The following is a 15,744-nucleotide window of genomic DNA, read 5'->3' as shown; positions in this document are numbered from 1 at the left end:
ATCACTACCTCAAGTTTTTTTTCACCTTTCTGTGACAAAATTAACTGCTTCAAATTGGAATGCGGACCCCTCAAAAGAAATCAAATACAAATTTGATTTGAAAGCATTATTGCATGTCAACCCTTTGAAATCATTTAGGAATAGTCTTACCTTCCAGAACCAATGATGCTTTGTCATCACGTATCTAACTTCTCTGTAATGACCATAGCTGTCTGGATGTTCCCAATTATTGCACTTTATTTTCTTTGCTCTGAGAAAAAAAAAGAGAGTGGTAATGAATTAATAAAAGCCTGTAAAATCAATACATTCCGAATGAGAAGAAAAAAATTGAGTTTAGGGTGACATCAAGGGTGGTATTCTAATAATTAAACCTGTTATGGATTGCTAGAGTTGGATTTTTTTTTCTTCAATATTCATGATATGGTACTCATACTTATATAAAAGTCATATCCTTTTCTTCAAATTTCACAACAAAAATCATTTGAAAGGTCTTAATCTACAGGATTTAAATGATCTATAATTTATATTAGGCCCCTTTTGACTCTCTAATTTACTCCATTGGCTCTCTTTTTTAGATAAGCAGTTTTCAGCAGCTTCTTTTGCCATAATTTATATTAAGCGCACATGGTTCAATATAACCTAGGGTAAACAAAATAAATTGCAATGAGAATTCGCCAACCCAAGTCTTGGCATGGCGAGTAAAGCGAGAATGAAAGGAAAGAAGAAAATCCCTTAACCTCGTCAATTTGATTTTGTGAGGACAACACATGAAGATGTAGAGGATTTTGTCTTCCTGTTCTAATCAAAATGACCCGACAAGATCCAAGACCTCACCTTCTTGTCTTCTCAGCCTATTAAAAAAGACTTGATGAGACTCTTTTCATCTTGTTATATTTTTGTCTCCAGATAATATCCTTGACTAGCACACACATGAAATAAAATCTTCTATTCATCATCTTCTTGGCCTACACATACATGTATATTCAATTTCATATTTCTATAATTATGACAATACAAGCTGATATTTTGGGTGGTATTCTGATAATGAAACCTAACATGAACTTCAGTCCACCTTTCTATGGACTTTTTTTTCTTTAACTAATTCTTCTACTTTTAAATACTAATGACCAAGATAATGTAGCAAATAATCAATCAAAATTCATTGTACATGTATACCAATATCATACTATTCCTAAATCTTCTTATTTCACAAAATATTTACAGCACTAGCAGGAAAAAAGTGATTCTAATGGGTAACGAGGGTTGATAATCAGACTGTCCAAGTTTCACAGAAAAGGAATTTCAAAATCACGTTGAAAATTAAGTATTACATAGACATGTACATGCTGGTTAAAGGTTCTTTTATGATGATGTAGTGTGGCCTGATATACCGTATTATTTTCTATATATAGTGTTTTCGCAGAGCATTAAAAACGCATATATTGGTCTGCATCAATTGCCTGTGAAGTTTCAGAGCGTATCCCTAAATAGGACCAAAATCCGACAAATGTCCCATAGGCTCCTGTACAAAAATTGCCATTGAATATGGGACCGTATTCAATAGTGTAGTGCGTATGCACGAATGCGTGAAATATATAACGTGTACAAGGAAAGCAATGCGATGCGCAGCATAGAGCACAATGACGTCATAATGAACTGCATGTAAGTCAACAACAGTATTGATACTAGAAGATGATGCCATAAGTGATATGACTTGTTCAATCAAATTTCTCCCTCTTTTTTTTGGGGGGAGGGGGGGGGGGTGAGTGGGATAGATGATAATTATATTGGATGGCTTTATTTCGTGGAATATCAGAAACATTCCCAAAATATTTGTCCAAACTCTTGGAATATATTTGGTATTTCACTCTTAGCCATCCAATATAATATAAATATCTAACCTTGACCTGAACCCATTTTAAGGGATCAGTTACCCTTTTTACACAGGCTAAAATTTCCTTAACCCCGTACTATAGGTGGGGCTAAATTGCCATTTAGCCCCACCTATAGTACGGGGTTAAGCTTAGCCCACTTTCTTCTTACACAGCATTTTTGCAAAGTGGGCTCAGAGCGATAGTACGTGGTTAAGATCGCTAGTGTAAAACAAAAGTGGGCTAAGCGCTCCGATTCATGCCCCACAACAGAGCCGGCCCTGTTGTCCAATCAAAATGAGCAAAATGGCACTCATGTTTTTCATCAACTGAATCAAGCAAATAACATAATTAGGTCTATCGTGTAGCCGGTAAACAATTCCGAGTGAAGTACTTGTACTACGAATGATCGACAAATGTATTTAAAGCACGTGCGATTTTGGATATGACCCAAATGACCCCTCAGTGCGCTCGTGAATATTCATAAGCTACCACTAGTCTGGGATTAGCGAGTTTCGTGTGTGAAAAGCAAGCATTCCTTATCCGGGGTTAGCAATAACAATTTGGCATGTGTGAAAAGGAAAAAAAAAATAGTACGGGGCTAGCGGTAGTCCGGGGCTAAGAAAATCCTGTGTAAAAAGGGTGAGACTTGATTACCCTTATGTCCAAGTTTCATGAAATATGACCCAATTTGTTATGACATTGGGTTGATGTTGATGACCCTCCCACCACTACTTCCGTCATCAAAGCAGCCCCTACTGTACCCATACATGTATATCTTGTTACATGGTCAAGACCCCCATTTTCAATCTAAATTTCTGCTCCAGAACATCACTAGGAAGCCAAAGAAATTCCTATTTCCCCCTAGTCTGCAGGCACAGACCCTCCTTGGAACTTTGATCAACACGTGTGCCTCCACGCAAAGACTACAAAACTTGCTGTTCCAGTACACAAGGCATGAGTAGGCTGCACATTCAGACCCTTATTTCGAGTGAAGGGTTTGCCCAGCAGACTATTTTTTCCCCCCTACACACTCAATTTGTTTTTTTTTTCTTATTCCAGTGCCTGCTGTCATCCCAGAGCATTGCATTTTTAGCAATCATTGATCCTAGAGCAGTCTTGTGACCTCCATTTTAAGACCATTTGAAGTTTAGTTCCAGATCCTCATATTTTTGTTTTAATAGGCGAGGCCCATAGGTATCATGTTTACGAATAGAGAATAGTTGGAAATAGAACAAGGGACAGTGATTTTCCATTTTAAAAAATGCCTTTTCAGTTTCAGAAAATCTTAAATTCTGTTTAAGCAAATCATAAATTCCATTTAAGACATGTCTGAAATTCCCCATAGACTTGGGTACATGAAAAAGTGACAATTCGGTTTACCTAGAAAATTAATATGCATTGCATTGAGTAGCGATATCAAAATACTTGCACTGGTCAAAATTTGGATCTGCCACTGTACTAACAATGCTTTAAATCCACGTTCATCAAACCTATATGAGTACATGAAATATTTAGCATGAATACAACCTCACCTTTCACATTAATAGGGTTGAAATCACTGTCCCTATAGATATCAAGTCTAAAGCATTATCTGCAATACATTGGTTCACAAACTGGTTCCAACCAGATTTCGCAAATACTGAAATTAGCGATCGGAATCCACTGCAACTGCGCAAGCGAACTGGCAGAAATATGGCAAATATTTGTACAGTATTCCTATGGGCAAAACCCGCAAGGCAACACAAAAATGTTTACCACTTTGGTCTCGGATTGAAACTACATGTAGCGTTCGAAATATGACTTTTATTATAAAAGTTGCTATGCTAAAACGCCTTAGGTAATAATTGTATATGAAAAAGTTTTTCAGTTCCTTGAAATAAAAGGTTTTGAGTGTAAAGGTCATTCAAATTCAGATGAAATTTACTGTTTTTACCCTCTGCCATGTGGACTTGCCCAGATGTATGTATTCAATGATGTAATGTGCGATCTAATCAATAACCAACCGATAGAATACATGAAAAGTGTGATGAAGTGTAACAAATGTTTCAAATAAAGAAAAAAATGTCAATATTGAATCGGTCATGGACTATTAACACAAACGGTGCTGATGTTTGAGAGAGCAGCCATTCCATATAGACAGCTGGGGCTTTATACAAATTTCAAATTAACCAATTTAAAAAAAAAAGGTTTATTAAACTAAAACTATTTTTATTAAACATGGTTTTGATCATTCAAAGGTCTAGGTACAAATGCCCAAAAAGTGTAAATCTGATTTTTCACTGCCTTTCACCTTCCAACAACCGAGTTACACCTCTCTGAACAAAGACAAAATTTGCTACAGGATTCATGAATTTTTAACATACTTTTTGAATTATGAAACCATTGAGAACATCTTCAATTTCATGTGATATGTCGTATTTTGTATTAAGGTTGAACTTGAATAGCAATAAATATTGCACAATGTGAATAGGAATAAATTTGATGGTACACGTACCTGAATAATCAACACAATGAACACATGATCATGTTACAAATACATATACAAGTCCACCCAAACATGAAAAATTTATGAAACTCAATTGTGTCCATTATGGTCTCTTAAACTTACTTTTCAAGAGTGATATCCCGAGGACAATCATTGGCATCTGGGCCAGGGAATTCATTCTGGTAGACTTGCAATGAATATGGATAGAATATCTGCATTACCTGGTAAAATAAAATAAAAATTTGGCAGGATTATTGGTTGACTCAATATTTACCAAATATGTATTGTCTCACACATTACCGCCTCCCCCCATTCTCTCTTTAGAGACTCACATTTAGTGATGGTGAAAAAAATATGGGCAGCCACCAGAAGATGCGATCGGAAATATGGTTCTTGAAGCAATGCCTGAATGTGAGCAACTATTCCCCGTGACAGGAAAATGGTTTTATTTGCATCACTAATTATACATGTACATGAAGTAGCAACAAACCAGCAATCAAAGTCAGTATATATTTTGTATATGCGTCATCAGTATAAATACGGTACATGTGTATACAACAGATAGGAAATGCAACTGAATGAAGTAATCCTGGTTATTGAGTGAGAAATCATACATATGTAAATGAAATTTGATAAAGATGATTGATCATTGTGTGTACCTGCATTGTTATCAAATACTGTACAAACTCTGTATGGTATTAAATAAAGAGGACTTTAATAGGAGGTAATAATACTTTGTAAACAAATTTTTGGCATTACTCCTATGTGTTTAAGATCGCATGCTCGATCTATAATGAAAATCATAAGTCAGAAAAAATTGGAATCAGTGGGATTCAAGCCTGCCATCCACTGCTTGCCAGGCAGCGATTCAACCACCAGGCTATCCCAATGGTTCCAATTTCTCTGACTTACGATTTTCATTACAGATCGAGCATGCGATCTTAAACACATACATGTAGGAGTAATGCCGAAAATTTGTTTACAAATCATTATTACCCCCTATTATTAGCCTCTTTATTTATTGTCCACGGCGGAGTGCATTTGCATATTAATGAGTCAGAAAGAAGAGGATCGAGGGTATTCGTATTCCAGTTCATCGTGAAACAGAATAGCCCGGTGGTTGAGTTGCTGCCTGGCAAGCAGTAGATGGCAGGCTCCAATCCCACTGGTTTCAATTTTTTCTGGCATATGATTTTCATTACAGAACGAGCATGCGATCTTAAACACATAGGAGTAACACCGAAAATTTGTTTACAAAAAACTCTGTATGTAAATGTTGTATGTCCATGCATTTGATTTAAGCCCCTACATGTACCATCAAGTCATGCCTATCAAGCCATAAATAGTCTTAAGTACTATTTACAGCTCAGGTAGTACTGTATACATGCACGGCTAGTGACATCAGATATCATTATCAGGTCCATTTTTGCCTAATTATGTGACTATGTGACAGAGGCTGTGTTTATGCTTCCACTTTTCAGGCCAGAATCAGCGTTTCCAAACGTGATTAGTCCAAAACACAGTTGTGTCCATGCTTATTTTCATTCATTTAAACGCTGTTTCAAAACGCCGATCGTAAACTCACAAAAAGGTGCATTTGTAAACGTCGTTTGACCAGAATCAGGCTTTCTGGGGAAGTACAAACAGAACCACGATCGTAAACGTGTTTAAATGACGTCAATTGGTACATGCTTCCAATGAGATGAAAATCTGCGGGCAAATACAGTCGTATTGCTCCATGTTATCTCCAAGTAATAACAACAATCGGAAAAAACTTTCGAAAAAAGGCGCGCCCAATTCAACCTCGCTTTACGATGCGAGACCATGATTTGCTCTGAAAAGTTAAGCATAAACAGCACTCCCAGAACCACGTTTACGATCGGCGTTTTGAATCGACGTTTGAAATCGCTGATTCTGTCCTCGCAATGGAAGCATAAACACACCCTATGATTCTTTGGTCACATGCATGATGATGTTTGGATCAATCACCTATTCAGAGTATAATTAAGACGGAAATTATGAAAGTAGCTGTCCACTCACATGGTAACATGATTTCCGACATGCAAACATTTTTTTTCTTGTACATCTTTACCTCAAGACCAATGTGTGATCCATATTTCATGAGCATTGTTTGAAAACTGAAGAAGTGGTTGGACTTTGAACTGAAAGATTTTTTACAGAATGTTTGTGATTACCGGTATAAGCTGTTTCCAACTTTCCATGGCAACACAACTACAGAAACATGCAAAAATGTGTCCAACACATTTTACCCCCAGACCAATGTGTGTTTCATTTAGCTGGGGTACTATAAAAAGAGGGTCACTGAGAATCTGGGCAACAAATAATAAAAAATTAATAAAATAGTAGAAATAAATACAGAACAGGGTGAATGCCCTTGGCTGTCCCAACTGCTTTCAACAGCTCAGTGTTGACCTTGTTATGCTATCAACAATTTCATCATTTTATTTTAATACCCTATACATGTAATTTGCAATGCAGTATAAAGGACCACAGCTATGTACATGTAGGGCCTACTTTTGGATGCCCTCCTGACTGACCTCAATGCAAATTTAGTGACCTTATAATTTATAAAAGTTGTCAGTGATCCTTTTGATTTTTCCATAATCTGTGCTATGATATTTACAATGTGGTGAAATTGCCCAAAAATACAGAATACAAAAAAAAAAGTTTTTACATGTACAAAGGATGAAAACATAGCCTAAACTTCTAGCAATTAGACTGTACAGCTTCAATGCCAATGGATAAAGAGATGAAAGACAAAAATGGGAAGTACTTTAAAGTATGAGGAATGTACAGTAATAATGACTCTTCTTGACTTTTCTTTTATTAAAAAACTTGCCAACTACAGTACATGTACTGTACACTAAAAAGAACTGCAACCATTGCTGCCCAAGACAAGAGAAAGCTAGGCAAAACTACTTATTAAAAGAAACATTTTTTAGTATTGAAATGAGGAGATGACAGAATCCATAATCAAACAATCTTCACCAAAATGAAATTTATATTTCAATGATAATAACCTGTGTTGAACAACTTTCATTATCACTCACAAGGCTTGTTGCGTCGGCTCGGGCAATGAAACCCGACCATTTGAGAAAAGGGCCCCCTCAATTCTTAGTTTACCTGATGTTTTGTGAAAAATTATTGAATGGTCGTGTCAAATGGACCCAACGTTTCAGGAATTTAGGGGGGGGGCGGGGGTTTCCTTTTCATGAATGGTCAGGTATACATGATTGCCCGACCCAACGCAACAATCCAATCTGATGAAAATGAAAACAAAAATCCATATTTTAATGTTTGAAATAGATGAGAATAAAAATATTCAAAAAATTCATTTGCCCAATTGATCGAAGGCTCTATTCCTTGAATGTTAAACGCCAAACAGGGTAGCAGCAACTCCCAGCTTTTTATGCCTTTTGGTCTAACATGGCCGGGGTTTGAACTAATGCTGTAACCGATTTTTATTCCAATTCCCGATCCGATCCGATTTTCCCCTTTTTTCTACATTTTTCCGAACTCCGATTTTTGACCATTGGTAAAAAAATCGGATCGGAAAAACCAAAACATAACAAGACAAAAAAAAAAAACATGTGGCGACATGTTTGCCGTCAAAATGCGCTGGTGATTTGTTTTGATCTCAGACAAAAGCGGTGGAAGGAAAAGAAGATAAAGGGGAAGAAAATTATGATTTGTTTTTATCTCCGATATTAGCGGAAAGGCAGGTGGAGAAGATTATGATTTGTTTTGATCTCCGACATAATCGGGGAAGAACAAAACGATGATAATGATAATTGGTGATAATTTGTTTTGATCTCCGACAAAAATGGAGGAAGAAAAACAACGAAAAGACGATATGTTTTGATCTTAAGCGGAGGCAAATAAGATTTAGTTGAACACGCTGACATGCGCGGTAATATTTACGACTATCTGACTATACGTCCTCTAAGAGTTTACGATTACCTCACTACGATGTTGTAGAGAAGGTGAATATCATGGTAAACAACTCTGGATAATAATGCGTCTTTTTCGGGAGGTCATGCGACCTCTAAGAGTTTACGATTACCTCCGCCATCACTACGATGTTGTAGAGAAGGTGAATATCACGGTAAACAACTCTTGATAATAATGCGTCTTTTTCGGGAGGTCATGCGACCTTTATGAGATTACGATTACCTCCGCCATCACTACGATGTTGTAGAGAAGGTGAATATCACGGTAAACAACTTTTGATAATAATGCGTCTTTTTCGGGAGGTCATGCAACCTTTATGAGATTACGATTACCTCCGCCATCACTACGATGTTGTAGAGAGGTGAATATCACGGTAAACAACTCTTGATAATAATGCGTCTTTTTCGGGAGGTCATGCGACCTTTATGAGATTACGATTACCTCCGCCATCACTACGATGTTGTAGAGAAGGTGAATATCACGGTGAACAACTCTTGATAATAATGCGTCTTTTTCGGGAGGTCATGCGACCTTTATGAGATTACGATTACCTCCGCCATCACTACGATGTTGTAGAGAAGGTGAATATCACGGTAAACAACTCTTGATAATAATGCGTCTTTTTCGGGAGGTCATGCGACCTTTATGAGATTACGATTACCTCCGCCATCACTACGATGTTGTAGAGAAGGTGAATATCACGGTAAACAACTCTTGATAATAATGCGTCTTTTTCGGGAGGTCATGCGACCTTTATGAGATTAGGATTACCTCCGCCATCACTATGATGTTGTAGAGAAGGTGAATATCACGGTAAACAACTTTTGATAATAATGCGTCTTTTTCGGGAGGTCATGCGACCTTTTTGAGATTACGAATTCCTCCGCCATCACTACGATGTTGTAGAGAAGGTGAATATCATGGTAAACAACTCTTGATAATAATGCGTCTTTTTCGGGAGGTCATGCGACCTTTAAGAGTTTACGATTACCTCCGCCATCACTACGATGTTGTAGAGAAGGTGAATATCACGGTAAACAACTCTTGATAATAATGCGTCTTTTTCGGGAGGTCATGCGACCTTTATGAGATTACGATTACCTCCGCCATCACTACGATGTTGTAGAGAAGGTGAATATCACGGTAAACAACTCTTGATAATAATGCGTCTTTTTCGGGAGGTCATGCGACCTTTATGAGATTACGATTACCTCCGCCATCACTACGATGTTGTAGAGAAGGTGAATATCATGGTAAGCAACTTTGGATAATAATGCGTCTTTTTCGGGAGGTCATGCGACCTCTAAGAGTTTACGATTACCTCCGCCATCACTACGATATTGTAGAAAAGGTGAATATCATCTTAAACAACTTTGGATAATAGTGCGTCTTTTTCGGTAAGTAATGCGGCCTCTAAAAGTTCACGACGGACTCCGCCATCACCACGATGTTGTAGAGTAGAGGCCTATCGTTGATCGGCGGTAGTGTCGCGCGCTGGAACGTCATTATCTTATTTTCCTTCCTCCGATTATGTCGGAGATCAAAACAACTCATCATCTTCTTCCTCCGCTTTTGTCGGAGATCAAAACAAATTCTGCCATCAGTGTAGCGTGCCGCATTTGTCCACGCGCCGGCCACTTACAAATTTTAATGTATTTTTTTGTTTTTGAATATCTTCCGATCCGATATCCGAACCGATTCCGATTTTAGGAGCAAAACTTCCGAACCGAACTCCGATCCCGTAATTGCTCTAACTTACAACATTAGTTTGAACCCTCAACCTTCCAGGTGGGAGACAGGCGCTCTACCAACTGAGTAAAAACAGTTTGATGGTCAACACAAGCTGTGTAAAAATTGCACATCTCGCAAGTGATAATAAAAAACAAGGGAACGCCTCTGTCTGGCAGTCTCGCCTGCATTACATGATTCGGTATACATGTAACAGCAGTGCTGACTTTGAAAACAGCTATTGAATAATTATTCACAAAAGAAAACGGTCATATGATAATAAAATGTTATGTCCATTGACCCAAAATGACTTTACCATGATCACGTGATCTAAGATGTGTGCACAAAACAATAATTTACAGTATACTTGATTACCTATGCAAGTGCATATGTGTATTATGTTTCATGAAATAGATCCAAATTGAAACTTTCTAAGTTATGATGCCTATTCAACAAATACATCCATGTACCCCCAACATGACCAAAATTTATTGGCCCTAAATGACCTTTGACCTTGGTCATGTGACCTGAAACTTGCACAGGATGTTCAGTGATACTTGATTACTCTTATGTCTAAATTTTATGAACTATGTCCATAAACATTCAAAGTGACGATGGTAATTCAACAGATACCCTCAACATATCCAAAGTTCATTGACCCTAAATGACCTTTGACCTTAGTCATGTGACCTGAAACTTGCAAAGGATGTTAAGTGATACGTGATTACTCTTACGTCCAAGCTTTATGAACTAGCTCCATAAAAATTAGTTATGATGGAAATTCAGAAAATGCCCCTCACATGCCCAAAGTTCATTGACCCTAAATAACCTTTGAAAGAGAAGCACATGATTTAAGTATGGTGTTAACAACACTGTAGTTAACCAATCTCTCAGGATTAAGGAGACCTAGGAAAGTTTCAAAGGATTAACGTGAAGGAGTGACATAACAAGAATAGCGCAATTTCTATGCATGCATTATGAAATGCACACAAATTGTACGAACTTGTAATTCTAATACCTCGGTCACATTTGCTCTACATTCAAATCACCTATATGTAGCTGGTACAAAAAATGTTAAAACGGCTGTTTTCGACTCACCATACGGCTGCCGTAGAGCAAATGTGACCGAGGTATAAGTAATGTAAGGGTTGAATTTTGTCATGTTTAAAGGTCAAGTCCACCTCAGAAAAATGTTGATTTGAATCAATAGAGAAAAATCAGACAAGCACAATGCTGAAAATTTCATCGAAATCGGATGTAAAACAAAAAGTTATGACATTTCAAAGTTTCGCTTATTTTCAACAAAATAGTTATGAACGAGCCAGTTACATCCAAATGAGAGAGTCGATGATGTCACCCACTCACTATTTCTTTTGTTTTTTATTGTTTGAATTATATAATATTTCAATTTTTACGAATTTGACGATTAGGACCTCCTTGCCTGAAGCACAAAATGTTAAAATAATGGAATTCCACGTGTTCAGGGAGGAATGAAACTTCATTTCACATGACAATGACGAGAAAACAACAATATTTCATATAATAAAATACAAAAGAAGTAGTGAGTGAGTAATGTCATCAACTCTCTCAGTTGGATGTAACTGGCTCGTTCATATAACTATTTTGTTGAAAATGAGCGAAACTTTAAAATGTCATAACTTTCTTATTTTACATCCGATTTTGATGAAATTTTCAGTGTTATGCTTGTTGAATTTTTCTCTTTTTATTCAAATCAAGTTTTTTTAGCGGTGGACTTGTCCTTTAATCATATTGTTTTTCAATTTGCTTTCCACAGTCCTCTTTACTTCCCATTTCTATACCATTGTCACACACCCATTTCTCTCATTCCTTAATTTCTACATCACATCATTCCATTGCCATTCCAACTCCATGCAGCTCCACATAATTCTATTGTCCTTTTCTCATTTACATTCAGAACATTCGTCTTCATTCACAGACCTTCATGTTTATAATTTCTTGGAGCTCAATAAATCGCTCTCCTTATTTATTTGAGGAGCTCAATTGAGCTCCTCAGAATTGTCTCCGTGAGGAGCTCAAATCAATTCATTACAATACATGTATGATAAATTGTAGATTTTTCTTAACATTGTATATGCAATAGCTGTGGAGCTATTATTAATCTGTGGTGAAACTAGGTCTGGGTCATATTAATACGTTTACAAGATGTCGTACGCGCTCCTGCTAAAAAAATAAATAAAAAAAAAAAATTGCTAAAATTTCCCACTTCACACTAGGTCATTTTCAAACAAAAGTGGACATGGGGGTGAAAATTAAAACTTGGTAGAAATCATTAGGCATCAATGTTTTTTGAAACTAGACATCTTAAAGTATATTTTTCCATTTCATTTACATAAAAGTATTAATTATGTCTTGAGATACAGTGAATTTTATACAAGGGAAATTAAATGTTACAAAATGTTGATTTTTCCATTAAAATTCACATATTGCCTATCACAATATAAAATTTGTATTAGAAGCACATTTGTTGGCAAGATGCAAGCTGTGTATTGTATCTAACTCCTAAATAGCAAAAAAAAAATCTGTGAAGTGTTTTTCTGAAAAAAATTTTGTTTCGAAGTTTTCAAAACTGGTTGTCGTGTCACTCACGTTTTAAATGCATAAAGTTTTCTAGAGCTGTGTATTCTGATAATCAATTTATCCCAGTACTGGAGCAAATACAGTTTATCTGTACCTTATTGTATATAAAGTAACTTGGTCCAATGTGTTAAGGTAAAGCTAAAATTAACTGTTAAAGTTGTGTCGTGTCACTCACAATGTCGTGTCACTCACGAAATGTCGTGTCACTCACGGTATTATATTGTGTATAAAAAAGGACATCCAGTAATTTTTGAAGCGCTTTACCAGGGATACAGTCAAAATGTTGTTCCTGACATCATTTAGGCCTATTTTAGGCTAATAATTTCCTCCATCTTCCTAATTTTACTCCTTTTTATGGAAATATTGAATTTGACATTGAGTTCATCTATTTTCTCTCCTCTCCGTGGTTGCCTTGGTTTAAAAAATCCTGACAATTTTCCATTGGTGTGAAGACTCGGATCCTAATTCATATTTTGGTGAATGTACTGTGATTAAGAATATAACAACATAATCAATCAACACAAAATTTACAATGCATAAAGGGTTGGTGATGGTGATGTTTCAAGTCATACCTAGGTATTACTCGAACATTCTCTGTCTCCATTTACAGAAATGAGCAGAAAGTTCACCTTTCTTTTGAGCAATGTTATTTCTTTGTTATACTCATAGAGCTTTAGAAAAGTCAGGGATCCTTTTTTGAAATTTGCAGAAATTTAGTGGTAAAGTAGTGTACATGAGATATAAGAGATCACCATGAACACCAAACATTTTTTTCAAATTCGGAAAAGAAAATATTTTTCTTTTCCTTCTGATTGATTAAATCAACCTTTTCATTTGCCATAAAGCTTGTATTCCAGGACATGAAATAAACAAATTTGCAAGAAAACATAAACATTTCAGGTGAGAATGTACTGAGATTTGATAGAACATTTTGGATATTGCTTGAAGCAGCTACATGCCAAGTTCAAAATCATTATTTGTTCGGCCACCATTCATACCGCTAGTGATTAACTACATGTAGGGTCTGAACAGCAAACTACCGTAAGCGGGCCAATGTGTGTTCAGAGCAGGTTTGCATTTACACATATTCATTACAACAAAATGATGCATGTTCATGTAGGTCCCAACAAGTCCCAACCAAGACTGCATTTTGATTTGAGCAACTTTGGATGGGTTGCCATGTACCAGTAGATCAATTTTTTTTTTTTTGGGGGGGTACCCTGATAAGAACAGAGCTGGACCTCGAGGGGAAAAAGCTATTGAGGTATAAAGGGAGCCTGGTTGGGATGCTGAATTGGATTTTAGTGTGACATCCAAGGGCTTAGAAAAGGAAAGGCTAATAACTTGTAGTTTTTATGTAATAGTAGCAGACTGCAAGAATCAGGTACTGACTGCGTCTTTCACCTTGTGGCTTTCCCTGGATTCCCGTGGTATGGTATATGATCAAATAATTAGCAATGAAAAGGTGCTTACAAGATTCCAGCTAAAAGCATAGCTCTGAATTTTGGTACAGTGCCTACATGTACTGCCTTGGGAGGGTCCACATACAAGCAGTGTTCAGGAGAAAACCTATGCTTGTTGAGATGAATTCCCAAGTTTCTCAAGGATTTGCTGATAGTCCATCTGAAGTGTGCAGCAACGTGATTGGGGTTTGGTACCAAAAAAGACATTGAAACTGCCATGTCCTATTTGGACAATGCCTAAAATATTAAAGGAGGATAATATTGTAATCCAATATTTCAAGAAAAAGGAGTCATACATGACATCATTGGCTACCAGACCATGCCAGATGATGTTAGTGACTATTGAGAATACCTTTCTTACAAGGAAAAATTATTCCATCCGTTGTGGATGCTGAATTGTATGAACCTGTAAACTTTCATATACAGATAGGGAGAAAGAGTTAAAGTTTTGAATGATATCAGGCCACAAAAAGAATGTTTGAGTTGATGTCAATGCCAAGACCTCATAACACCTCCTTCAAGTGCCCCCTCCTCCTCTAAAGAGGAGAGTGGTAGAAGCCCTAGTGTGACAATGTCGTATGGTATAGGGAATGTGAGTTGATGGGCAAATATGACCATAAACCAAGAATAAAAAATCAGGATGACATATTATGAACTTTAAAGAAAGCAGTTATTATGTAATTAAGCTTGTTTTTTGGTTAATGGTATTTTACTCTTCTAGATCATGCAAAAAATACTTTCAATGTTGAGATAAATGTTGTATTTTTGCACTTGTCGTGTCACTCACGTTTTGGATGTCGTGTCACTCACGGTATATAGGAGGGTACCATTTTCCATAGAGAAGGTTTGATTGATTTTGACTATATGTGTTAGATAGGTACACTATTTATGTACATTTACTGGTACTCACAGTACTCCATGACAACTACTTGGGCACGAATCCAACCATATGTCTTAGTGGTCAGAAACCCATGTCCAAAATTTGTCGTGTCACTCACGCACCGTTTTTTAATCATATCTACTAAACGAATTGTTGAATTCAAATCAAACTCGCAGTGGCCCATGCCAGTCCTACATTGTATATAATATAGTAGTCATGATTGATTCATAACCTTTAAGTTTGAAGATATGAGCCCTTAAACCTCTCCGATTGTCGTGTCACTCACGTTTGAAAATGACCATCTTTAAATCCATGAATTGGTCTTCTTTTTTCCATAATTCCTTGAAATTACTTTGATTTAGTTGAAAACTATCAGAAAAATGAAGAATATTCACCTCTTTCCCGACTCTGATTTGAACTTACCTCGGCAAATATTGCAGTCCCACATGTAGACTTCCATGGTGTTGCCATGAAAATCTACATATGGGACTGCAATATTTACCGAGTTTAAATTAAAATCAGAGTCGGGAAAGAGATGAATATTCTTCATTTTTTTGATAGTTTTCAACTACATCAAAGTAATTTCAAGGAATTATGAAAATAGAAGGCCATTTCATGGATATTAAGATGTGAAATGTGAAATTTTAGCAATTTTTTTTTTTTTTTTAGGAGCGTGATTTTTTGCTCTCCTTATTTCTTTTTAGGAGCGCGGTAGGAGCGCCG

At 36.6% G+C, this 15,744-nt stretch overlaps 1 protein-coding gene across 1 annotated transcript in view; it reads right to left on the bottom strand.

The window, feature by feature from the left end:
- The window catches only part of LOC121425210 (alpha-1,6-mannosyl-glycoprotein 2-beta-N-acetylglucosaminyltransferase-like), a 40,434-nt gene that overhangs the window by 19,278 nt on the left and 5,412 nt on the right, over positions 1-15,744 (bottom strand). Inside the window, exons 3-4 of the mRNA XM_041621216.1 lie at positions 4,483-4,580; positions 151-250 (exon numbers count right to left, since the gene is read on the bottom strand). Of these exons, the coding sequence (XP_041477150.1) occupies positions 151-250; positions 4,483-4,580 (198 nt within the window). The remainder of the gene's footprint in view (positions 1-150; positions 251-4,482; positions 4,581-15,744) is intronic.

Source organism: Lytechinus variegatus, chromosome 12 (assembly GCF_018143015.1).
Source record: "Lytechinus variegatus isolate NC3 chromosome 12, Lvar_3.0, whole genome shotgun sequence".
NCBI classification, from domain to species: domain Eukaryota; kingdom Metazoa; phylum Echinodermata; class Echinoidea; order Temnopleuroida; family Toxopneustidae; genus Lytechinus; species Lytechinus variegatus.
Note: the sequence above shows the minus strand (reverse complement) of the source record. Positions and strands in the feature narration are given on the sequence as shown.